Below are 26,120 nucleotides of genomic sequence, written 5' to 3' on the forward strand. Positions count from 1 at the left end.
TACACAGGTAGACCTTGCCTATTTCACATAACCTCCACACTATATTAACACAGAATTGCTTTAAAAGTTTTATTAATGACAGGTGAAACATGATCATGACCATAATAAGATCCAACTATAAATAAAATTTAATACAATTTACTTTAGATTCCAGAGTTGAAATCTTATATATGTGAATGAGAGTAGGCATTTTATTATACTGTATTAAATGGTTTTAATTTTCTTTTTCAAATGGACTTTTATTAAAAACACCGTGATTTACAAAGCTGTTAATTACAGAGTTGCTTCAAGCATTCAGTGTTCCGACACTACCAGTGGGACCTTCCCTCCAATAACCCGGTTTCCCTCTCGTTCCCATGTGCCACCTTAGGCACGTAAAAATAATTTTCTTTTATACATAGGTCAAAATCATACAGTAATCACAAATCGGCTCTTACTGATCTGTATTATGACCATGCTACTTACCATTTCTTAAAGGTTTTGGGAATAAGCAGTATAAAGTAAATGTGTTCTGTGCCCTAGGGGGCAGGTTGGGACTGGGAGGGAAACTGGGTGGAGGGAAGGTCACACCAGAGGTGTTGGAACGCTCAATGCTTGAAACAACTGCATCATGAACAGCTTTGTAAGTCGTGGTGTTTTTAATAAAAATCAATTTTAAAGTATACACGCAAGGTTTCCACCGGGTGCCACTGGGGTCCCTGTGCACCCCTGGAATTGACGCCTCAAGGACCGAGCAAGTAGTTACCTACAAGCAGCCACTGACACCAAAAACAAATTAATAGATGAACAGAAACATAAACTACCTGTGTGGGCCTTTCCCTCCTAAAATCCAGCCCCTGGCCTCTCGCTCTCCCACACGAATGTCCCCCCACTGCTCAAGCAGCAGCCTTGCCGTGGGCAAAGCGGGCTGATTCGAAGCGAAACTGTAATCCAGAGGAAATAGGAGGCGACTGAGAAAACAGAAACAACCTTTAGAAACATGTATGATTCCTCAGGCAACCAGAAAAGCTTTTGCATTCACCTCTCAGCCTCAAGATATTAGGGAAAAGGAACATTCACAAGAGAAAAACTAAAATACAACTTTTGAAAAAGTTAAAACGTTGAGGGCAAGAGCGACACAAAGGGGAGGGTACTTGCCCTTGCAAGAGGCCAACCAGGGTTCAATCTCTGTATTCCATAGGGTCCCCCAGGACTGCCAGGAGTGATCCCTGAGTGCAGAGCCAGGAGTAACCCCTGGGAACTGCCTGGTGTGCCCCCAACACCCCACCCACCCCCAAGAAAAAGGAAAAAATGTTGCTTTGGAAGACTCTGAAGGTAACTTCCTCTGCCCCCCCCCCTTCCACTGCAGGCCATAAAACAGAAAATGCGGGAATAAAACAAAATACAATACAATTTGGAAGAGCCACCACACAATGGTGATGCCGGAAGACTGTTTCATCGCGACATGGCAGTGCGAGCAGTGAATAAAGTCTCACACCACTTCAGGAGACATGTGGGATATCCTGCCCTGTGTGTGCAAGATCAGACATGACATGGTAGGGGCTGGAGCAACAGCACAGCGGGCAGGGCGTTTGCCTTGCACGCGGTCGACCTGAGTTCGGTTCCCAGCATCCCATATGGTCCCCCGAGCGCCGCCAGGAGTAATTCCTGAGTGCAGAGCCAGGAGTAACCCCTATGCATTGCCGAGTGTGACCCAAAAAAAGCAAAAAAAAAAAAAAGTCATGGCAAAGGAGGAAGTCTAAAGAGGGGCAGAGAGTGGGGGGAAACCCTACCGGTAAGAGTCCAGTAGGCCTAAGCTGAGATGACGGCACACAAGGTAAGAGGGGACAGTGCGCAGAAGCCAGTGGGACGCTGGTCACGGACAACTTCGACACTGACCATCAACCAAGCAGGAGAGCAAAGTAAAGGCACTTTCAGAAAAAGACTCAAACACTTGAGTCCTTATGTGAGGAAGATGGTCAGAAAAGATCACAAAAGCGAGGGAAAGCAAGGGAACAGACAAGAAAAACGGTGGCACTGACCAGGGATCCTAGCGACAAGAAACTCCGAGGACGCAGTTGTACTACGGACCTGAAAAGCTCTGAGACCCCATGAGAAACAGGAACCAGGAAGCACCCAGGAATGTCCTTCACAAAGGAATGACACACATCCACATCGCAGAGACAGATGAAATGAGTAAGAGGCAAAGAGACATTTAGCCAAATGCTAAAAGACCAGGTATGCTCTTTCTCTGGATGTGAATCAATAAGAAAAAGCTCCAGGAAAAGAAAAGAATTCAAATTAGACACCATCATGATCCCAACACGAAGCCACCTGGCGAAAATCTGGCAGGAAGCCTGGGCGACAGAACACACACGTGAATTCCGGTGACTCTGAGGCCATGACCCCCCAGCTCTCCCTCAGGTGACACTGACTTTCGGGGACCCAAGTGTCACTTAGAGACGTCATAGTCCGCACCCCCCCCATGGCCCTGGCCCTCTCTTCTCTGCCTCATTCGTTCTCTCCAAAATTTGTACTGAGCGTGCAAGGCCGCTGTGGTAGGCATGGACAGAGACAGAACAGAAACTTGGGGAGATCAGCTGGCTCTGGCTCTGTGGGGCCCCCGAGGGACGCCAGGAGTGGACTCTGCCCCTAAGAGTCCTGTGAGGCATCTGACCTTCCACATAGCCTACGTGCTTCCTGGCTGCTGCATGAGAATCCTGAACTGCGGTGGGGCTGAGCCCATTCTGGGCCTTCCGCCCACCTCAAGTCCTGTGCAAACAGCCCCCACAGCACCGCTGGGGCCCAGAACAACAAATGGGGCGAGAGGAGAGAGCTTTCCGGGCCAGGGGGAAGGTAAGAAGTGCCCTGCGGGGTGCAGGGGGACACAGCGGGCAAATGCTACTTCCGCTCTCACAGAGGAGGGAGGCCCAGCCGGGCCGTCAGTCCAGGCATTTGCTCAGATCGTAAAAGCAGTCTGTGGAAGAGCCGAAATTAAAATCCTGTAGTGCGAGGCTGAACTAATGCAAGTGGTCAAATCAGAATATGGGCCACGATGGGAGAGAATAGCCTCAGGCATTTTCTCAGAACATTCCCCGGTATACAATAAATCTCTGAGACATAGACTCTATTTCTTCCATATGTCAGGACATAGCTTTTATGTCAGCAATTATGTAAAGATCATTCTGAATGTCTCTAATCAAAAAATATAATCTATCTTTTAAAAGCTTAAATTTCACAGAATTGTGTATTTCGACTTTATAGTGTAGAATACCTGAAATGCAAAAATGATTGGATATGTGAAAGAAGTTTAATAAAAATGCATTATTTTTTTAAACAGATTCTCGCAAAGCTTCCAAACAGTCCTATTAGTATTTTATTTATTTTCATAAACACTGGACTTTTTCTTTTAAGCTTAAACTTAAAAGCACTCCAAAATAAGTTTAAACTCAAAACCATTCCAAAAATAAGGCTTATGCTAACTTCCACGAACAACAACAAGGCAGATGTCATCATCCAAAGGAAGCCACCTATGTACTGGAACCAAAACAGACACAAAGACAAAGAGAAGAGAACTGAGAACCCAGAAATAAACCTACTGACATAGAGACAAATAATTTACGACAAAGGAGCTAAGGCCATACGATAGAGGAAGGAAAATCTTAATAAATGGTGCTGGGAAAATTGAACAGTCACATGCAAAAAAATAAAAAAAGAAACTAAATCACTAATGCAATACACAATAATTCACTCAAAGTGGGTCGAGGTCATGGATAAAAACCTTCAAGTCTTGGGGAGGGCCGGAGAGCTAGTAAAGCTGGTAGGAACTTGCCTTGCACACAGCCAAATCGGGTTTAATCTCTGATACCACATATGGTCCCCAAGCACTGCCAGGAGTGATCCCTGAGCACAGTCAGGAGTAAGCCCTAAGCACCGCCAAAACAAATAAAAAGACCACAGTGCTCTATAATACACAGAAGAAAAGATACCACATACTTCCCTGGACTTAGACCTCAAAGACATTTAAAAGCAAAAGTAAAAAGACGGGAAAACATCCAGTTCAAAAGCAGTTGCACAGAAAAGGAAGCAGCATTAACAAAAACAGCAACCTCGTGATTGAGAGAAGATATTTAATGCACGTCATATGACTGACAAAGGATTGATATGTGAAATATATAAAGAACTCACACAAGGAGAAAGTAAAAAAGAAAGAAAGTAACAAAGGAAGAAAGACAGCCGGAAAGAAAGAAAGAGAAAGAAAGAAAAGAAGGAAAGAAAGAAAGAAAGAAAGAAAGAAATCGCCCAATATAAAGGCAAAAAAGTGGGCCAAGGACCTAAACAGACACTTCTCCAAAGAGCACTTACAGATGGTCCACGGGTGCTTGAAAAAAAATACTCCACTTCTTCTCAGGAAAGTGAAAATCAAAACCACAATGAGCTACCCCCAAAAAAGAACACGGAAACACTGTCTGTGGGAGGGCAAACTGAGGAATGTATGAAAAACGGTGTAGAGATTCCCCGGAAAATCTGAAGATGGGAGCACCAGAGGCTGCAGCAACTTCACTCCTTCAAAATTCAGAGAAGAATCTGCACCCCTCTGTTCACTGCAGTACGAGTCAGCACCACTTGGGGGACTGCTCCGCCCTGGCCAAAGATGAACGGTGCCTTTTGCGAAAGAGTGGACAGATCCAGAGGTGATAACACTGAGCAAAATAAAGTTATGAGGCAAAACCTAATTACTACAAGGTTTTACTCCTCCATGGAATATGAAAGACTACAGCAAACTGACCAAGCACAAAAAATACAAGTATGAATACACACTGTGAGACTGCACTGCCCAAATTTTATGATAGTGTGTACCAGTGGTAAGTCACAGAAGATGACTTTTTAAAAAACAATTTGATTTTTTTTAAAGGGAAGCCTAGATTTTATCAAGATACGCATTTATAAAATTAAACCAAAAATAAACATCAGAAGATATAAATTTTATAAGCATCAGGGAACTAATGCAACAGGTCCTGCTTGTTCAATAACCGACATTATTAATAATAAGAGTAGTCACTGTACAAATTACCTAGAAAAACGGGATTCTTTTTTTAATTTTTATTAGTGGAACACCATGAGGTACACTTGTAGATTTACAAATTTTTGTGCTTGGGTTTCAATTATATAATGATCAAGTACCCATCCCTCCACCAGTGCCCATTTTCCACCGCCATGGATCCCAGTATCCCTCCCACCCCCACCCCCCCACCCCCCCTTGCCTCTGTGGCAAGGCATTCCCTTTTGTTCTCTCTCTCCTTTTGGGTGTTGTGGTCTGCAAAAGAGGCCTTGAGTGGCAATCACGTTTGGTCTATAGTCATCTTTCAGCATGTATCTCCCCTCCTGGGAGGATCCTCCAAACACCCTTTATTTGGTGCTCCCTTCTCTTCTGAGCTGCCCTTTCCCCTAGAGTGCCCAGCTGACCTCTAAGCCATGGAGTAATCCTCCTGGTACTGATCGTGGCTATTCTTGGGTATTAATCTCCTGTTTTGTTACTTGATGTCCCCAGATGAATGCAATCTTTTTATGTCTATCCCTCTCTTTCTGACTCATTTCGCTTAGCATGATACTTTCCATGTAGTACCACTTGTATGTAAAATTCATGACTTCATCTTTTCTAACAGCTACATAGTACTCCATTGTGTAGATGTACCAAAGTTTCTTTAACCAGTCCTCTGTTCTCGGGCACTCAGGTTTTTTCCAGATTCTGGCGATTGTAAAGAGTGCTGCAATGAACAAACAAGTGCAGATGCCACCTCGACCATATATCTTTGCCTCTCTGGGATATATTCCCGAAAAACAGAATTCTAAATGCACAGGCAGATTTGTTTTCTATTCACAAGCACACCACAGCAGGAAAAGGCAAAGTGGTTCCCCTACCTGCAGGTCAAACTGTATAAAATAATAGCACAAATGATGATGCAAAGCGCTCGCTCCTTTCATTTTTTCTCCTTGTAAGAGGAAAGGGGCAGCATGCTTGCCTGATTCCTTAAGCAATAACGAGACAGATTCCAAGAGCTGCCTCAGAAATTGGGAAAGTTTCCACAAACCTGGTCCTTCCTGGACAAACAGGCAAAGACTAGAGAGAGGACAAAGCAACAGCACGTATAAAAATCACCAAATTTTGAGTCTATCTATGTACTAGAAGTCAGGTTTTTTATGCGACGCTGGAGTCAAGATGCACAATCAAGTGATAAGTCAGAAAACTGCAGAGACAGGAGGGCGATGACGTGCCATATGCCAGACCACAAAGAACTTGAACAGATTTTAAAGGGCACAAAACTTAATCCTTGGGCATAAGAATTTGGGTTTTTTTTTTTTATAAAAGTTGTTTTATCCTGTGCCTTTGATTTTCAAGAAAACATGTGATTGGAAACAGATGGCAATCAATAATTAAGCATCAAGAACACTTTATCCCTAATGAGATTTCTTTCACAGACGAGCGTAACTCCACACAGAGCGTTTTATGTAGGTGGTTTTCCAAGTCGTTCATCTAAAACCAAATCGAGTATCTGAAAGAAGGTGCCAATATAGAATTCTCTACCCAGCAAATACGAGGTTCAAGTGAAGCAAAATGACATCTTTTCACACCAAAAGAATCAAGGTGTGGAGCGGGGAGGCAGCTCCAAGGGTGGGGTGCATGCCCCCTGCACGCTGAATGGGTCTGACTCTTGCCTGCTTGTACCACACAGTCCCGTGCACACCACAAGGAATGAACCCTGAGCACTGCGCCAGAAGGAGCCTCTGGGCAACTCCAGGTGATGCCCAAAAGTCAAAAGGAAAAACAAACAAAAAAACCCAAAAAAACTGAGGCTGTATCAGCCCCACGCCCGCACAGGAGGAAATATGAAAGGGCACTGGCCTTCAGAAAACCAAGAAACGTGGAAAAGAATAATAAATACAGAACTAAGATTCCAGGTCTCACTGCGGCGGCAGAGGAATCGGGCCATCCCTCCACGTCCCTGCCTGCTTGGGGTCCTGGCTGTCCTGCCCACAATCTGCCTCCAGGCACCATCTCAGCACACCTACGGCCTTGATCCAGAGACTCCCAGATGAATCCCCAAATGGATTAGCACCCTACAGAGATGCCTCTTGATCCCAACCATTTACGATTTTATAATTCTAGAAGTGCACGGCCATGAAAGTGAGCACCAGAAAATAAATGATCTAGCCTCTGCTCCGGGCAGGCAGGGGTGAAAGAATGGTGGTAGGAAAGTTCGAGCAAATCAGAATGCCCAAAGTAGAGAGAGGAGAGGGTAAACTGTCTGCCACAGAGGCAGGGGGAGAGATGGAACTGGGGTGGAGATGGGGGACACTGGGCACATTGGTGGTGGAAAATGTGCACGGGTGGAGGGATGGAGGTTCCATCATTGTATGGCTGAAGCTCAAACATGAAAGCTTTGTAACTGTGTCTCACAGTGACTCAATTAAAAAAGAAAAGAATAATCTATAGTAAAAAGCAGAAACAAATAAATATAAATACTTGGCAAGAGAAAACAATAAAACGTCCTGGGATGTTTGAAATGTACATAGAATTAAACAAGGTACACAAACACACACAGAGACACACACACACAATATAAACACTAAAAAAGTTCCCACACACTCGGGGACAGACTGATTGTCCTGGTACCCTGAGACTGGTGATTAGGAGAGTAAGGTTTATGAGTACAGACACGGTGTTTCAGTGGTTACATTTTTGAAAGTCAGGCCATCGGTAATGGCAGGCCTCTGGAATTCAGACAGCCAAGAGGACTGCTCCAGTGAGCTTCCTGGAAAATGATGGACTATTTACAGGCCGAGAGAACCTGTATGCCAGAGGCCATCCTCCATACATACCCGGGACCACCACATCCTCGCAAGTATCGAGTCCAGAAACCTCTAAGCAGCCCAGGGCCTGGCCCAGGAAATGACCTGCCCAACTGGTAGGGCTCTGTGTGGCTGGTGCATAAAGCAGAAAAAGTAGGATACAGTCATCCTTCAGGTTTCAGGGAGTCAGGACCGAGGGACCCCCAACTGGCGCTCCTGACTCGGGCTCCCTCTCCTCTCTGATCAGGCTCTCCCTGTCACCTCAACCCAGCAGTAACTGTCCTGGGAGAACTGTGAGGAGACGCCCGATTCTGACTTGCCAACAAGTTTCATGGACTGTCCTCTAAGAATGTGAATGGAAGAAGAAAGAAGATCTTTCTCTGACAACTAGTGAAAGATATCCTGAGGAGAACTCTGTTTCTATCCATCTTGCAGAACCGCAGAAAGAATACCTACCTTCAGCCTCTGGAACAGAACTTCGTATCTAATCAGAATGAGTGCCTTCATGCTTAAAATCAAGGAAAACAAATCTTCCATTTCGTACACTTTTATGTCACTTTTCTACTTGTGATGTTTAAATGCCAAACGCACAGTTTAGTCCTAAAATGGTCTTAAAATGCTTCTCTAAGTGGAACGCAATTATTGCAATTAAAGCATTGTTCTGCTACTCAAAAATCATCTGATTTACTTAAATGCTAGTTAAACACCATAAAAATTCTAAAATACATAACTAGAAAGTCAGAGTTCATTTAATCCATTATGTCAAAACAGGGATTGTTTTAACTTTTCTTTTACTTCCTTTAAAAGAAATCCTATTTATTTTTTTCTAAAAGAAAAAAAAATCAGTAGGATAAACTCAGGACGAACTTCCCCAATCAAACTTTAAAATGATTCTGGTTAGCCACAAATTGGCTCAAGTAGTTAAATATTTTTCTGAATGTATTTTACTAAAACATGTCTGACAACATATAATAATGTCATATAGTAATTGGGGTACTGTTCCACACAATCACAAATTATTTTCACCAATTATTATCCTTAGTCAATTCGCAGACTAAAAAGGTAACTTTTGTTCTTATAAATTATCCAAGTAAGCTGGATACACAACTTGCCTCACATGCAATTCTGTAAAAGACTCCTTTGCTCAGAATGAAAAAGTAAACATGAAAAGCTGTTTTAAGTAATGTATTTCACTGAACTAAAATCACACACCAAAATAACTTAAGATCTTGCTCCATTTTTTTCTGCTCTATTATTTCCCCAGTTACTTTAAATTTGTTTTCCCAGTTATTTAAAAAAAATTCAGAAACAAAAGCATTTTAAGTTTCAACTGTTTACCAAAGATTATAATACAGAAAAGTTAAGATTGAGACATACTCGATTATAAAAATTCAATAAAACTCTAGTCATAATTTATTAAAACCAGATTTAGAGGGAATACATATGTTGATTACAATAAATAAAAAGAGTATTAAGACAGTTTCTCAGTGATTCACCCAAAATTATCCTAAATCAAACAATCATAAGACTCCGATGTATGCCATAAAAAGATATTTGGTTATTCTCACACCTCACCCTAGATCCCTTTACAGTGTCAAATCTTTTTCTTTTTTTCTACACTCATTATTTTTCTTAGTAATAAAATACCACCTAGCCGAGTTATAGAAGATGAATCTTTAGAAATACGACTCGTAAAACAATTTGAAAATACTTACAGTCTTGTTTCGTAATCGAATTATGTCTGAGACAGAGCCAGCACCGCAGTACTCCATAACAATCCAGAGGTCTGTGTTCTTGAAGTAACTGCCATAATACTTCACAACATACGGGCTGAGGACAGACACAGAAACAATTAGACCGTGCATTCCCAAAGAAAACTGTCCCTATAATCCCGACACGGACTGTTTTCAACAGTTCACAATGTTCCAATAAGAAAACTTAATGAGCAAACTGCTATTGTGCAGTAAATTGTCTATACGTAAGGTTCACCAACTGGGTGTAATTAGCCTTCAGTTCATGGATGAAATTTAACAGGATTACAAACCAGAGGAGGCCCAAATGTTTTGAGTGATTCCCAAGAAAACAAGGCTCTGTTCTGGCAAACCACTTACCATTTAACATAAGGAACAAATGAAAATACTTTCCTTTAACTAAAATATTTTAAATATAAATCTTCTCAAGGATTTTGCGTTCAGTCAAATATTAACACTGGCTTTAAAATAGTCTTTATATCAATGAGGCCAGAAATGTTTTTAATTCCCTTTCATTTTGGCTTTTGAAAGTTCTAAAAAAGATATCTAAAAATGTTTCCACTTTAAATGCAGACAGTTAAAAGTATTAACAATTTAAAGTCTTCTGAACTAAGGTGTTGTATCTTTCTGAACCGAATAAACTATATTTACAGTCACTTTGTTTACTCTGTTCACTCTGGAAGACTTAAAAGAAAGGGGACTCAGTGGTATATGCCAGGGTATACGCCTGGCGTGCCCCAGGGAACCCAAGTTCCAACCCCAGTGCCACATGGCCCCAAGAACCACCAGGTGCGGTCACAGTGGTCCCCAAGCATCCTTTGGTGTCCCCAGCCCTGTATTGCCAGTCTCACTGCCCTGGAGCCATGTGCAGCACTGCTTGGGAAGCTGCCCCCCACCTCCCACAAGAAAAAAAAAAGGAAAGGGAGAGAGTAATGAGTAATGATTATCACCTCTTAACATTCTTCTGGAGTACGCAACGTACACCGATATGTGAAACCTCTTGCCCATCTCCAAGGAGCAGAGTGTTCAGTCACAGACTCACAGAGAGACAGCAAATACAGACACAAAGTGAAATGCTACGAGTGCTCCAGGGAGGGAGCACTTGTAGCACGGGGGGAGCTGTTGGGGCGGGGGGATGGACATCAAAGAGAACCCTTGTAGAAAGGGTGGAATTTGAGTTATGGAAAAAAGGCAAAAACTTCCAAATGTGGGTGGAGAAGCAAGATAAGAGCTTTCTGGGAAAAAAAAGACACAAAAACAGAAGGGAGGAAAAACAACCAAGAATGGTACATTTCAGAGACAACGTGGGCACAGGGAAGAAAGGAGGGAGACTGTAAGATTAAGAGATCACAGGACTCCCACTAGCAAAATGAAAATCAGCAGTGAAAGGTCCATCAGAAGCACACCCCCATCCCTGCATGGTCCCCAGGGTCCCGCCAGGAGTGAGCTCTGAACACAAAGCCAGTAGTAAGCCCTGAGCAACGCTGGGTGTGCTCCCCTCCCCCCAAAAAAGGGAAAAAGAAACCCCAAATTTTAAAGTGTTAAGTAGCAATATGGTCAAAATTATGTTCATTTAAATAATGTTTTTTTTAAATATGTGTTCTCTAAAAAGCACACAGAAATGAATGGATATTTTCCTTCCATACTATAGCACAGAGGTAGGGCGTCTGCCTTGCACGCAGCCAACATGGCCGACCCGAGTTCGATTCCTCCGCCCCTCTCGGAGAGCCCGGCAAGCTACCGAGAGTATTCGATATGCCAGACACAGTAACAACAAAGTCTCCAGTGGAGACGTTACTGGGCCCGCTCGAGTAAATCGATGATCGACGGGAAGGCCTTTACCTTTACCTTTTACTATATGTTATAGTCAGCAATTGTCAGGGTCGGATTGACAGCACTTATGAAAGAAGGGGGTCTCTAGCTGGGGCAGCTTCCCCAAAAAGGTGGTGCTACATCCTGTGTAGGGGTGAGGCAAAAGGAAAAAAGGGAATGGTGAAATTCTTATCAAAAAACAAATTGTGTCCCACTCTAATCTAAGACACAAATCAACTCGAGTAATCCGGGTCCAACAGTTCTGTCTAGGACAAGATGGTCCAATGATTTGAACCTGGAGAAGCCCTTAAGCCAGTGAACCAAAGTGTCACGCTTGGAAAATGCACCCACATACACTTTCTGCTAGTAAATGTTTGTTGAATGAATAAAACAAGACTTTTAACTAGTAAAAAGTGTCTTACAATAGTAATTAAGTGACTATATCACGAAGCAAAGGGTTTTTTTATACCCAGAAACCTGCACAGAAAATGAAAAATTAGTCGAGCGTTGTCCACCACCACATGACACTTTATTTTATTTGGGGATGTAGAGTCACAGCCGGCAGTGAGGAAGGCTACAGCTCTGGGCTTGAGAGTCACTCCCAGGGGTGCTCAGGGGACCGTGCAGTGCTGGGGATCAAGCCCAGGCCCCCCACGTGCAAAGCACCTGCTCCAGCCCAAGTTCCCTCCAGCCTCACAGGCCCTCACATGACACTTCGTAACCATCTCTGGGTCACCTCTGGGTCCTTTTAAAGGCATCCACAAAGTTGTCCTCATCTTCCTTGAATCCATCTCAGTTTCCACGAAAAGTCAGAAAACAAATCTGAACAGTAAATGCATTTTATTATACCTTATCAACAAGCCTAATGAAAAGGAAGGCAAAATTTCTCCGTACCTGTCACACTGCTGCATTATAGAAATTTCTTTGATTATTTCCTGAAGATCCGACTCGACAGGCACTTGTTTAATTGCCACAACTTGTCCAGACTCCTTGTGAATTGCTTTGAATACACTTCCATAAGACCTACAAGGAACCAATACCTTTATTTCTGCCTTTTAAAATCATGATTATTAGAGAAAAACAGTTTGCATTTTTCTTAGTGTTGACTTTTCTAGTCTAAAACACTAACGGTGACAAATCAACGTAAACAAATAATAAAAAGGTGAATTATCCCTTTGCACTATTGCTCCAATTACAGACTTACAAAATCTATCAAAATCAAAGTAACTATTTTTAAAGTGCTATTTTTCTTATGAAAGAAAGAAACGGACTTACAGTTTTGCCAACTCAAATGCATGCTGCTTTAAGAAGATATAAGTGAAAATTAGAAGAATGAAATGCAGATTGAAAACAGTTAGACTGAAAACAGTTTATAAAGTCTCAAGTTAGTAGAAAAGGGTTACCTTGCCATTGGCAAGATTATCCCCACAATATAAAGCTCCGATCCCTGTTCTGGCTACGAAAGAGCAACTGGAACTCTCAAGCTGGCCCCCCAGCTGGGCCTTCTGGGCACCCACGTCGGGCAGGCACCGGGCACCCAGGCTCACAGCACCCAGGCTCACCTGCACCCAGGCTCCTCAGACTGCTCCCTCCACTCTGTCTCAAGGGCAAGAGGACACACTGGCAGGTAAGGGAGCTGCAGGAGCTAAGAGCCACTTGCCCAATCAGTCTTTGTCACAACTCTTGAAAGTCTGCCGCTTAACCATGCACGTACTTTAAAACAAAGGCAGTGGACATCGCTGATCCTATGGGATGAGCAAGAAGCCCAGGCAAGAACTCCCACACAACTCGGTCTGACTCTCAGTCAGGACAAGGCTTTGGCTTGTAACATGCACCATCAAAGGCAGCGCTATTAGGAGGCAGGAACACGATTCATCACTTTTTCTTTTTTAATTGAATCTCCGAGAGATTCAGTTACAAAGCTTTCATGTTTGAGTTTCAGTCATACGATGAGCGAACACCCACCCCTCCACCGGTGCACATTTTCCACCACCCACCCAAATCCCCAGTATCCCTCCCCCACCTTTCCAACCCTCCCTCTGTCTCGACGGCAGATGAGCGAGTGACCCCCCATTCCACAGCTGCTGCCCTGGAAATGGCCCAGCCTCGCGGCCTCATGACTAATCTTGCCAGAGACTCAAGCCGAGCTGATGAAACTCACAGGTAAATGGGTCTTCAGGCTGAAAACTCTGGGGCGCCCTCGGGAGGGGCGGGGGGGAGGCATCCTGAGTCCCCGCCCTGCCAAAGCACCATTTTTTTTTTATTTTTTTTTTTTTAATTTTTATTTATTTATTTATTTATTGAATCATTGTGGGAAAGGTTACAAAGCTTTCAGGCTTATGTCTCAGTAATGCAAATATCAAACACATTTCCCTTTACCAATACTTATTTTTTACCATGAAGAACCCCAATAAAACCCCACCCCCCACCCCTCCCCGTCCCCGTGAGGCAGATGAATTCTAGTTAACACTCTATCTGCTTTGATTAGATTCATTGTTTCAATAAAAGATTCACCACTATTATTTAGAGTTTACCCCCCCCCCCCCCAGATCAGACATGCTGAAAAAGCATTGTGAAGTGATTTGCTTTCTACAGCTGGGTTAAAGAATTAAATGTTGGTTTTGGATTTCTGCTATTTTACCTATTGACCCTGGAAGTATTTCTACTGAAAGTCAGATAGTCAAGAAACTGGTTTCTGTGTTCTGGAGTCGTGGCCGTGCTGGAGAGCCGCTCGCAGGGGGCAACCGGTGGCCTCGGTAGGGCGTGAAGGGCGGAGCGAAACGCCCCCCTTCCCATGAGGTTTTAGTCGCCCCCACACTCCCGGCTCATACCTGCTGTCCACAAGGCACCCATGTGGCCACCATCTTTCTTTCCAGAGAGGAGAGGGCGAATGGGGCAACACCCTTTCCCCTCCGGCAGACTTGATGGGCTAGATCAACGCATAGTCCGTTCACTTTTCTGCTCCAAGCTGCTGGGTTCTGCATTAAGTCCTTGTGCTTCTGGGGCCATGGCCGTGCTGGAGAGCCGCTCGCGGGGGGCGACTGGTGACCTCGGTAGGGCGTGAAGGACGGACCGGAACGCCCCCCAACCCATGAGGTTTTAGTCGCCCCCACTCCCCCGGCTCATACCTGCTGTCCACAAGGCTCCCATGTGGCCGCCATCTTTCTTTCCAGAGAGGAGAGGGCGAATGGGGCAACACCCTTTCCCCTCCGGCAGACTTGATGGCCTGGGTCAACGCATAGTCCGTTCACTTTTCTGCTCCAAGCTGCTGGGTTCTGCATTAAGTCCTTGTGCTTCTGGGGCCGTGGCTGTGCTGGAGAGCCGCTTGTGGGGGGTGACTGGTGACCTCGGTAGGGCGTGAAGGACGGACCGGAACGCCCCCCTTCCCATGAGGTTTTAGTCGCCCCCACATCCCCGGCTCATACCTGCTGTCCGCAAGGCTCCCATGTGGCCGCCATCTTTCTTTCCAGAGGGAGGAGGGCGGAAGGGAGCAACACCCTTTCCCCTCTGGGCAGACTTGATGGCCTGGATTAACGCATAGTCCTTTCACTTTTCTGCTCCAAGCTGCTGGGTTCTGCATTAAGCCCTTGTGCTTCTGGGGCTGTGGCCGTGCTGGAGAGCCGCTCGTGGGGGGCAGCTGGTGACCTCGGTAGGGCGTGAAGGACGGACCGGAACGCCCCCCTTCCCATGAGGTTTTAGTCGCCCCCACACCCCCGGCTCATACCTGCTGTCCACAAGGCTCCCATGTGGCCGCCATCCTTCTTTCCAGAGAAGAGAGGGCGAATGGGGCAACACCCTTTCCCCTCCGGCAGACTTGATGGCCTGGATTAACGCATAGTCCTTTCACTTTTCTGCTCTAAGCTGCTGAGTTCTGCATTAAGTCCTTGTGTTTCTGCGGCTGTGGCCGTGCTCCAAACTTAACTCTGACTTTCAGGCAGAAAGATTGGGTGGTTTACTTCTTATTGATCACTTTGTATATAGATGTCGCGCTTGAGAAAAAGTCCTCGTTCCCGCATACTCGAGCTGTGTTTGTAGAGGCTTCTGGTCACCGGGGTTCCATCTGGGGGAGGTGGGATGCGGCACCTACTCCATCTGGAACTTGCGGGTGATCTTTTTGGAACCTGTTTTTTCTTTTTTCTTTTTCCTCCGGGATCCCGCACCCTCCATGTGTTTTTTCTCTTATGCTGAACGCTTCCAGCACCATTTTTTCTTATTAATAATTCCATTTCCCATTTTGTTGCAACAGGCAAAATAAATTATGTTGTGCCTGCTAAGGCGGTGGTCTTGGGGGGATGGGTAGGAAACTGAGGGTGATCGTGGCGGGAAGGTCGCAAAGGGGGTAGGACTGCTGCTCCATCACTGAATGCCCGAAACAACTGTGCTCTGAACAACTTTGTAAATCACAATGTTAAATAAAGATTTTTTAAAAAAAAAAAAAAAGAGGAAGCAGAGATTCTGCTACTGGGGAGCAACAATGCCAGAATGTAAACACATTTTGACGCTGAAGAGCATGTCTTCTTCACGACACGCTTTGCCCAGAGGAGACAGAAAGCATGTGATTGGAAGACACGGAATCTTCTCTGATAGCAAAGATGAACTAGCATGCAGAGGGAGGGATCGGGAAGCTAGCACGAAGGACTGGAGAGTCACTTGGCCTGTGGGAGCCGGGGTTCCATCGCCGCACTGTGCGGTCTGCTCAGTCCTGTCTGGAGTGTCCCCGCCCCCAAATGAGGGTATGTGGAATTGCTTTCAAGTTCAGTCCTTCCAAATAAGGGACAGGTGAGAAAGCAGCCTCCTTATCAAAATGAATTCTGTCTTCTTCCCTCTCTCTCTGGGTTTCATGAATTTAATTTATTTTGGTACCCAGTTACCCTCAGGCCCACACACTGCCTCCACTGTACTGCGTGTGGGACAAGGTATATAGCTTAGGGACCGGGACATGCTTGGCATGTCTGAGCCCCTGGGTTCATGCCAGGGCAACAAAGAGTCGGCACTGAAAAGAATATGCATGAGAGCGCCCGGCTGGAGGAGAGAGGGCTCTGATACAGGAGAGAAGGCCCGGATGGATGGGAGAGGGCCCCAATGCAGGAGAGAGGGTCCGGATGCAGGAGAAAAGGCCTGGATGCAGGAGAGAGGCCTGGCTGGAGAGGAGAAGAGGTCCAGCTTACAGGCCAAGCAGTAGCCTCCTGCAGCCGGCCTCTGGGCCACACGGGCTCTGAGGGGTTAGTGTTGGCCAACACTGCTGCCCACTGACTCTGTTCCCCAAATTCTAACGACTATGTTTTGATCCTGCAATTATTTATTACAGAATTTCATAGACCATGATCAAAAACAAGACCTGAAAAATATTTTTGGTCTATATTCGTTGTTTTTGGCTTTTTCCTTGTATTTGAATTTTTTTTTCTTTTCCTTTATGCTGAACATTGTAATTTTATTTTATTGTGCTACCATCGATTTATGGCAGGGGGTAGAGTTTATGAGTACAGACTTCTGCCTCTTCAAATGATTGTTCCTTCTTTTAAAAACCAATGGGCCATAAAATTACCCTTTAAAGAAAAGAGGAAGACTATAAGGAAACAGAAAGTATAGACATGTTTTATAATATACTTTTGTATTTAATCAAATTTATTGAGCAAAGAAGTCCCTAAGCTTACTTGGTCGATAACTGTCTTTTGAAAAATAAAAAGAATCACTCAGCACCCTCCTGGAAGCCAACCTCTTAAAAATGAACAAAGAGAACAAAGAGAAAGTGTCCCCAACTCACTTACGGCTACTATGGCCCCCTCACTGTTCCAACCCCCCACCCCCGGGGACAGTATTGCCCACTTTGGACTACAAAGTATTACAAACTATGTTCTCATTTCTCCCTAACATTTTTCAATTCTTAAAGAGGCTCAGTCTGTTAGACTCCCAAAGTTCCTTCACAACCCAAACTCTCACGTCATCTGGCACATCCATGCTTGGTTCCATGCTCACTTATACACCATTAATAGGGTTCTTCTTTATTCAATAGTGTTTAACTCTTAAAAATTTACCAGTCTTTGGAAGCAGCAGAGAGTTTCAGGAGACAAAACCCCCGTCCCAGATACCTCCTGCAGGTACCAGCAACAGAATTCTGTCTTGCCCATTTGCCCTGACCCAGATTTTTCATGTAGCCAGTTACCCACAACACTCCAAAACACATGAGTCCAGCCGCGACAGACTCACAGTCACAGTCTACACACTCACAGTCCTGTTGGAAATCCTCAGACTTTAGACGTGTGCACACGTGCACACGGGTGCGCACGTACACACGCACACATATAAACACACACACATACACTTTACAAGAATAAATGTTGCCACCTTGCTTTCTTTCAGATTTTATTTAAACAACTTCGCCTTACCTATCCAGTGTGACTGAGGCTGCACATTTGGGGGGACAAACACGTGTCTCTCTGGCCAAAGTCCAGACCTTCTGTCCATTTTTTAAATCATTCACCTGATGTCTTGATGTCAAGTTTCGAGGTTTAAAAAAAAAAAAACTACATTGCAAAAAATCTATATTGCAAAGGTAAGTTCTTAGTTGAAAATGTGGACTGATTTACAAGTATTTTATCCTTGTTTCCAGTTTGTCTCTTCATTTTCTTAAGAGTCTCTGGCTGAGGGACCGGAGCGATAGTACAGCGGGGAGGGCGTTTGCCTTGCACACAGCTGACGCAAGTTCAATCCCTGGCATTCCATATGGTCCCCCAAGCACCGCCCGGAGTAATTCCTGAGTGCAGAACCAAGGGTAACCCCTGAGCATCGCTGGGTATGACCCAAAAAGAAAAAACAAAATGATCTGGCTGAGCAAAAACTCAATGTTCTTCATTTCAACTTACCCATATTTTAAATATTTTGTAAGTAAAGTAAAGTAAAGGCCCTCCCGTTGATCATCGATTTGCTCGAGCGGGCCCAGTAACGTCTCCATTGGAGGCTTTGTTGTTACTGTAAAGAAATTTTTTCATGCTCACTACTACCTGTGAGGACTGGGGGCAGTGCCCACCATGACTCCTCTACCTGCCACCTCCTTCCTTCCCTCCTGGGAGAGTCCTGGCCTTGGCCAATAGTACTGGAGTCCTAAGACTCCGATCCTGGGCCGGAAGCTCACGCACAACACAGGGGTTTGCTCTGCTCCCTTTCCCTTCAATGCTATTGTTGCTGGAATTGGGGAGCAGAAGTTAGGATGGGGTGGGGGGGTCAAAGTGCTGCAGTGGGCGGTCCCACACTCAGCCGCAGGGCTTGTCAGAGGCCACAGAATCTGGCTATGGCTGACACGCGGCATTCTGGACACACACTCATTTAAGCGTGGCCTGCCCGCCCCACTACATGCAGGAGGTGACACTGATGAGGTCTCGGGGTCCCAAGTGACAGAGCAACCAGGACTGTGCTCAGTGGGGGTCTGATCCACGGCCCCACGCTTGCAAGGCAGGTGTAAAGTTTAGCCTCTGCACCACACCTGGCCCCTTCCTCAGTCAGCTGTTCTGCTTTCAGTGTTAAAACCAAGGAACTCCACTTCTCCACCTGCCCACAACTATTTCCGTCCATGTTTCCCTTTAAAAGATTTTGTAAAATTTACATTTAGATCTATAACCCATTTTGAGTCCACGTTGATTAAGATACACGGTAAAAGCTCACTGGCTTACGTATCCAATTGTTCAAGTAACATCTGTGAGAAGATGATTTACCCCCCAGCAAATGTCTTGGTGCCACTGCACACTCAGTGGGCTGTGGGGACCTTTGCCTGGGCTGTGACGGGCAGCTGCAGAGTCGGCCCTGCCCGTACCACACTGGCCCATCACTGCCAAGTCTCCAGGGTCTTTTCTGTCGGCTCGTTTCCTCCTGAGCCGTAACTGACATAAACAACACAGCACCGGTGTCAGGGACACAACACGATGACTGGACACACGGCGGACATTCTTATATCCTGAGACAAGATTACCACAGTAAGTCCAGGTAATGGCCATCACAACGTAAGAAACTGCAGGCTGCCTACAGATCATTAGTGTAGTGTTGCCATGAAAGCTGCTAAGATGTTCTCACATAAGAAAAATATGTGACTACATATGGTGATGCATGTCAGTATGTTAATGAACACTGGTATAGAGGTCTTTGTAAGTTCATGAATATGGGGTGCAGGTATCTTTGTAGGTTCATCAACAGAGAGGCAGATAACTTTGTTAGTATGTTAATAAACGTGCATGCAGGAGTCTTTGTTAGCATGTTTATACACACAGGTACCTGTGTCTTTGTTAGTATGTTTATGAATATGGCTGTGGGTGTCAGTATGTTCATGAACATGAGTGCAGGTGTCGTAGTATGTTTGTGAATATGGGTGCAAGTGTCTTTGTTAGTATGTTTATGAACGTGAGTGCAGGTGTCTTTGTTAATATGTTTATGAATGTGGGTGCAGGTGTTGTTAATATGTTCACGTACTGCAAGAGCAAGCAGATATAAACAAATGGGACTACATCAAACTAAGAAGCTTCTGCACTTCAAAAAAACAGTGACCAAAATACAAAAAGAGCTTACAGAACGGGAAAGAATATTTACCCAATAGCCATCTGATAAGGGATTAATATACAGGATATACAAGACACTAGTAGAATTGTACAAGAAAAAAATCTCCGACCCCATCAAAAAAATGGGGAGAAGAAATGAACAGAAGTTTCCTCAAAAAAGAAATACAAATGGCCAAGAGGCACATGAAAAAATGCTCCACATCGCTAGCCATCAGGGAGATGCAAATCAAAACAACAATGGGATATCATCTCAAACCACAGAGACTGGCACACATTCAAAAGAACAAAAGCAACCAGTGCTGGCATGGATGTGGGGGAAAAGGGACACTCTTTCACTGTTGGTGGGAATGCCCACTAGTCCAGCCTTTCTGGAAAACAATGTGAACAGTCCTTCAAAAAACTAGAAATTGAGCTTCCGTATGACCCCACAATACCACTTCTGGGAATATATCCCAAGGATGCAAAAAAGCACAGTAGAAATGACATCTGTACCTATATGTTCACTGCAGCACTGTTCACAATAGCCAAAATCTGAAAACAACCCAAGTGCCCTAGAACAGATACTGGTTAAAGAAACTTTGGTACATCTACACAATGGAATACTATGCAGATGTCAGGAGAGATGAAGTCGTGAACTTTGCTTATAAATGGACAGACATGGAGAGTATCATGTTAAAGTGAAATGAGTCAGAAAGAGAGGGACAGACATAGAAGGACTGCACTCATTTGTGGAGTATGAAACAACATAACATGAGGCTGACACCTAAGGACCGTAGATACATGGGACAGAGAGACTGCTCCATAGCTGGAAGCCTGCCTCATGAGCAAAGGGGTGAAGGCAGCTGGAATAGAAAAGAGATCACTAAGAAAAAGATGGCTGGAGGAATCGGTGGGGATGGGAGATGTGTGCAGAAAGTAGATAAAGGGCCAAACATGATGACCTCTCAGGGTTTGGATTGCAAACCATAATAATGCCCAAAAGTAGAAAGAGACTATGTGGAATAATGTCTGCCATGGAGGCAGAGGGAGGGTGGGAAAGGGGGGTTATACCGGGGATATTGGTGGTGGGGAACGTGCACTGGTGGAGGGATGGGTGTTTGATCACTGTGTGATTGTAACCCAAACATGAAAGTTTATAACTATCTCACGATGATTCAATAAAATTAAAATATATATATATATGTTCAAGTACACAGGTGCAGGAGTCTTTGTTAGTACATTTATGAACACAGTACAGGTGTCTTTGTTAGTATGTTCCTGAACATGGGTACAGGTGTCTGTTCGCATGTTTATGAACACGGGTACAGGTGTCTGTTAGCATGGTCCTGAACATTTCCCTCCAGGTATCTGTTAGTATGTTCAAGAAGATGAGTTCAGGAGTCTTTCTTAGCATGTTTATGAACACAGGTGCAGGTGTCCGTTAGCATGTTCATGAACATGGATATACAGGTGTATGTTCCAAACATGGGTGCAGCTGTCGCTGTATTCATGAACTTGCATGCAGGACTCTGTGGGTATGTCACAAACCCGGGGGGGCGGGGGGCGGGTGTTTCTAGTCAGTGTTTCCATTTCCTCAGATAATACACAAGGAGTGGAAGTGCTGGGACTCGGGGTTCGGGCGGGCCCCTCCACACTGGCTCCAGAGGGAGCACTGAGGCCATCCGGCAGTGCACATGCAGCTCCTGTCTTCCGCATCATCCCCAACTCTGGCTGTTTGTCTTTTGCGAACGGCTATCCTAAACGGCACAATGTGATCTCTCCCTCTGGGTGTATCTACACCTCCCTGGTTTAATTAGACTAACAATATTTCCGTGTACTTGTTGCTCCTTGATATGTTTTCTTTACAAAAATGTCCATCCAGGTCCTCTACCCATTTTTTAAAAACCGACTGGACTGTCTCAAATTTTATTGGCTCTTAACCCCCTGTGGGAGGTAAGATGAACGTGCAGGCCTCCCACTCTTTCGGTAGGTGACCCTCAAGCGGTGCTGACGGGCCCAGCGGGCTGATGCTTTCTGGTTTGATGGAGACTTGTTAACTTTTTTGTTGACTTAAAAAAGATTACCACAAGATTGATATGAAGGAGATCACAGCCTATTTTGCCTACATCTTCTTCCTGAGATTTTATGGTTTCAGATTGTATGTTTAGGTCTTTACACAGAGAATGTTTGTTTATATATCGGGGGAAAGATTGGTCCAGTTTCATCCTTCTGTGTGTGGTTGTTCAGTTTCCCCAGCCCCATTTATTGATTTACTGAAGACACGGCCTCTTGTGCCACTCCTGTCATAAATCCACTGACTCTGTGTGTGTGTGTGTGTGTGTGTGTGTGTGTGTGTTGCATATACGGAGGTGACTGCTTCTGGGCCCTCTGTCCTGCTCCATAGACGCGCATATCTGTTTCCATAAACATATCATACTGTTTTGATTAGGATCAAGTTGTGCATATTTGAGAGTTTGATATGACAGGATAGTTTGAAATCAGGAAACGCAATGCCTCTGGCTTGTTCTTTCTCAAGATCGGATTGGTTATTCAGGGTCTTCGGTGGTTCCATACAAATTTCAGAATTCTTTATTCTATTTCCGTGAAAAATGCTATTGGTGTTTTGATAAATATTGTACTGTATCTGCAGAGTATTTTGGGTAATAGAGCAAGGAATCTCCCCAGCTGATATCTCTAGTAAGAAAGAGTGCAGTATTTCTACCCTTCGAATAAAACTGGCATCTTGTAAATAGCATGTGGCTCTGTCTGTATTTTAATTCATCCTAATCATTTTGAGATTACTGAGATTCAGTGGAAAATATTCTTGATAGTATTCCTTCCATTTTAGGATACATATTATGTTACATTTTTAGTCTCTCTCTCTCTCTCTCTCTCTCTCTCTCTCTGTCTCTCTCTCCCTCCTACTTTCTTTCTCTACCTCTCTCTCCCTCTCCCCCGCCCCTCAATGTTTCTGCTCCATAAACCATTATGGATTCTGTTTTATATTTTCTATAATTTTTTACATTTCCTGTACTTTGCCATTTCATTCAATGCTCCTATCCATCCAAAATGAAATCTGTCACGTCAGCTCTATGCGCTTTTCCTCACCGAGGCACTACTGACAGATACCGCTCACTCTTCTCCGCAGAAGGTGACCACAGTGTCCTGGAAGATGTCATGCTCACTTGTTAAGGAAATCAACTCTTCCAAGCTTATTAGTAGAAATGCTCTATGACTAACAAACATTTTGGAAATAAATTTACAGCACAAGTCTTGCTCTCTCTTACATCTAAGTCTCAGTTCTCTAAAAGAAACCAATACTAAATCTAGCAAAAATAAATCATTTATGAGCCCACATTGACTGCTGCAGGGTATACTAATTCTAATTACTGTTATTGCTCAAGAAAATATCTCTGGTTAAGACTAATGCTACAGTGTCTTTTAAATGACCGTCCTTTCAATATACCTTTCAAGATGTTCGTACTTACCCTTCCCCAAGCTTCTCTAATACATCAAACACTTCCTCAGGCTGCTTCGTCAGACTGTCTTCACTCAGCTTTTTAAGCTTACTGTTTAAAAAAGCAAAAAGAAACATTTTCCTTAAAATCTTTCACAAAATTTATTTTGTTCTTAATATAAAATCCATTCAGACGGTTCTGGAACAGGAACAAGAGGACTGAAGCAACACAACAGCCGGCCGGGACCTTTGCCTTGTATGGAGAGGACCCCAGTCCCATACCTGACACCCCACAGGAACCCCTGAGCAGGAGTGAGCCCTGAGCACAGCCGGGTGGGGTCCAAACACAAGGAAATAAGCAATACAGAGTAAAGATGAAATAGCCTTCTATCTCCAATGCCCTATCTCTGTTCTTAAACATCCAGGAACACTTCCAAGAATAACCCGGACTGATGAAAAAGATCAGTGTTCCCACTTTGCATGCAGGAGCCGCAGGTTAAGTCCCTCTCCCCACATGGTCCCTGAGCACTGCCAGGTGTGCTCCCCCCACAAAGAAGCAATAAGAACCACCTTGATTAGTTTCCTAAGAATCAGAGCTTAGAGAGATGACAGTACAACAGGTGAGGCACTTGCCTGGCGTGCAGCAGACCTGGATCTGGTCCCTGGTACCCCATGAAGTTCTCCTAATGTGCCAAGAGCAATTCATGAGCAGAGTGCCAGGAGTGAGCCCTGCACATGGCCAGGTGTCACCCAAACATCAAAAGAAAAAAATCTTCAAACAAATATGTATATTCTTATTTCTCCCCCATTTTAAATACCAGGATAGCAAGTTATACACATTTTGTTAAATTCCATAATCAGCTGTCTTCACCTAATAGTGAAGAGGGCTGGAGCGATAGCACAGCGGGTAGGGTGTTCGCCTTACAAGCGGCCAACATGGCCGACCCGAGTTCGATTCCTCCGCCCCTCTCGGAGAGCCCGGCAAGCTACCGAGAGTATTCGATATGCCAGACACAGTAACAACAAAGTCTCCAATGGAGACGTTATTGGGCCCGCTCGAGCAAATCGACGATCAACGGGAGGGCCTTTACCTTTACCTTTACCATAATCAGCTGTCTTCACTTAATAGTGTTTAAGCTACTCTGGAGATCTTGATAGCATCAGTACAATATAAAACATCCTCCTTTATTTTTATATGTACATTACATATAACTGCCCTTCACAGTTCCATGAAGTTTTCCTCCCACAAATGATAGAGCACATCCACCAAACACCCGCCCTGGGCAAGCTCTAGGTGAAGACTTCAATTCAGTGTAGATTTACTGTGCATTTGTGTCATATAAGGCTGAGATATTAAGATATATTTAAATGTTGATAATAATATATGAAATTATACATATTTTAGTGTGACCATGAGACTATAGGAAGTATTTCTGTTCCTATTTTTCTACTGTTTTATTAGTATGCATAAGAAATTCGCCTTTTTCAAGGTTGCAAATATTTTCACTTGCATTTTGACTTCACTAATATGTTTTCAGTTTTATGATCTATTTAATTACTTGCCATACACAAATGTTTGAAGCCCGTTGCTTTGGTGTTTTCTTTTGTAAAAAAAATCATCGACATGGAGTGATATCTGGTTCAACTTCAATGGAAAGCAGTATGAGGAACAGAACTTATAAGACCCAGTAATACCACTTATTAATGTATATTTTAAAATCATAAAAACACTAATCCAAGAGGATGTATGCACACCTATGTTCATCACCATGTTTAGTATGCAGAAAAGACAACTAAGGTACCCAACTCAGGACGAATGGATCACGAAGTCGTGGTATATATACACAATGGAATACGACATGGCTGTGAGAAAGGGTGAATCATGCCATTTCCCATGACGTAGATGAAACTAGAGGATATCATGTTGCATGAAGTCGGTGAGAAGGAGAGTGACAGGCCCAGAAAGATCTCTCTCAGATGTGGGGCCCAAAGACACCCAATAAGAGAGGAACACATGGCTAAAGGCAACAGAACTTGAGAACTGGGGCCACAGAACTTAGCTTCTGAGATGGAAGGGAGGTGTTTAGTGGAACGAGCATCTGGGACCCTGGTGGAGGGAGGGGTACCCTGATGGGGGGGGGGGGGTCATTATATGTTTACGTATGCATAAAACTGCCATTGAAAGTATTATGAATCACAGTACCTAAGAGATTTGTTTGCTGTCTTTGGCGGAGTAAAAATAATTTAGTGTGAAATTTTTTAAATGAAGAAGCAAACGGAACTTTACATGAAGAACCAAAACCAACTTAGTATGATGAAAGTAAAAGGAACCATCATAATGGTTAAGAATAATAATCCAGGCTGGTTAAGAATACTGTAGACCATGCACCTGTTGAGGTGCTCTCTCCCAAGGATGACCGCCCTGCAGGGCAGAAAAAGGATTTCCATCATGCAAACTAGGCGACGTGAAAAACAGCAAGAAGGTGATTCAAAGTAGGCAAGCACAGAATACAGCATGCTTTAGGGTTTTTAAGAGTCCAAAGCACGACTGTTACTTCCGCCTAAAACTTCCGACAGGATCCAGAATGACCTGTCCTCTAAAGAACCAGAGAGATGAAGCACGTGTAAGGTACGACCATTGTCAGACAGTAGCTAGTGGCACTCAGGAAAGAGATGCATGAGGAAAAGGAAGGAAAACAAGGACCCTCCTATCCCCAGCCAGGCATCCTCTCTCCGGCTTATCAGGGG

At 44.3% G+C, this 26,120-nt stretch overlaps 1 protein-coding gene across 1 annotated transcript in view; it reads right to left on the minus strand.

The window, feature by feature from the left end:
* Positions 1–26,120, minus strand: part of STK3 (serine/threonine kinase 3) — a 212,211-nt gene that overhangs the window by 164,231 nt on the left and 21,860 nt on the right. The window contains exons 2-4 of the mRNA XM_056124934.1: positions 23,404–23,484; positions 12,288–12,416; positions 9,546–9,660 (exon numbers count right to left, since the gene is read on the minus strand). Coding sequence (XP_055980909.1) covers positions 9,546–9,660; positions 12,288–12,416; positions 23,404–23,484 — 325 coding nt within the window. The remainder of the gene's footprint in view (positions 1–9,545; positions 9,661–12,287; positions 12,417–23,403; positions 23,485–26,120) is intronic.

The sequence above is a fragment of the Sorex fumeus genome, unplaced genomic scaffold (genome assembly GCF_029834395.1).
Source record: "Sorex fumeus unplaced genomic scaffold, SorFum_2.1 ptg000053l, whole genome shotgun sequence".
In the NCBI taxonomy this organism is placed as follows: Eukaryota; Metazoa; Chordata; class Mammalia; order Eulipotyphla; family Soricidae; genus Sorex; species Sorex fumeus.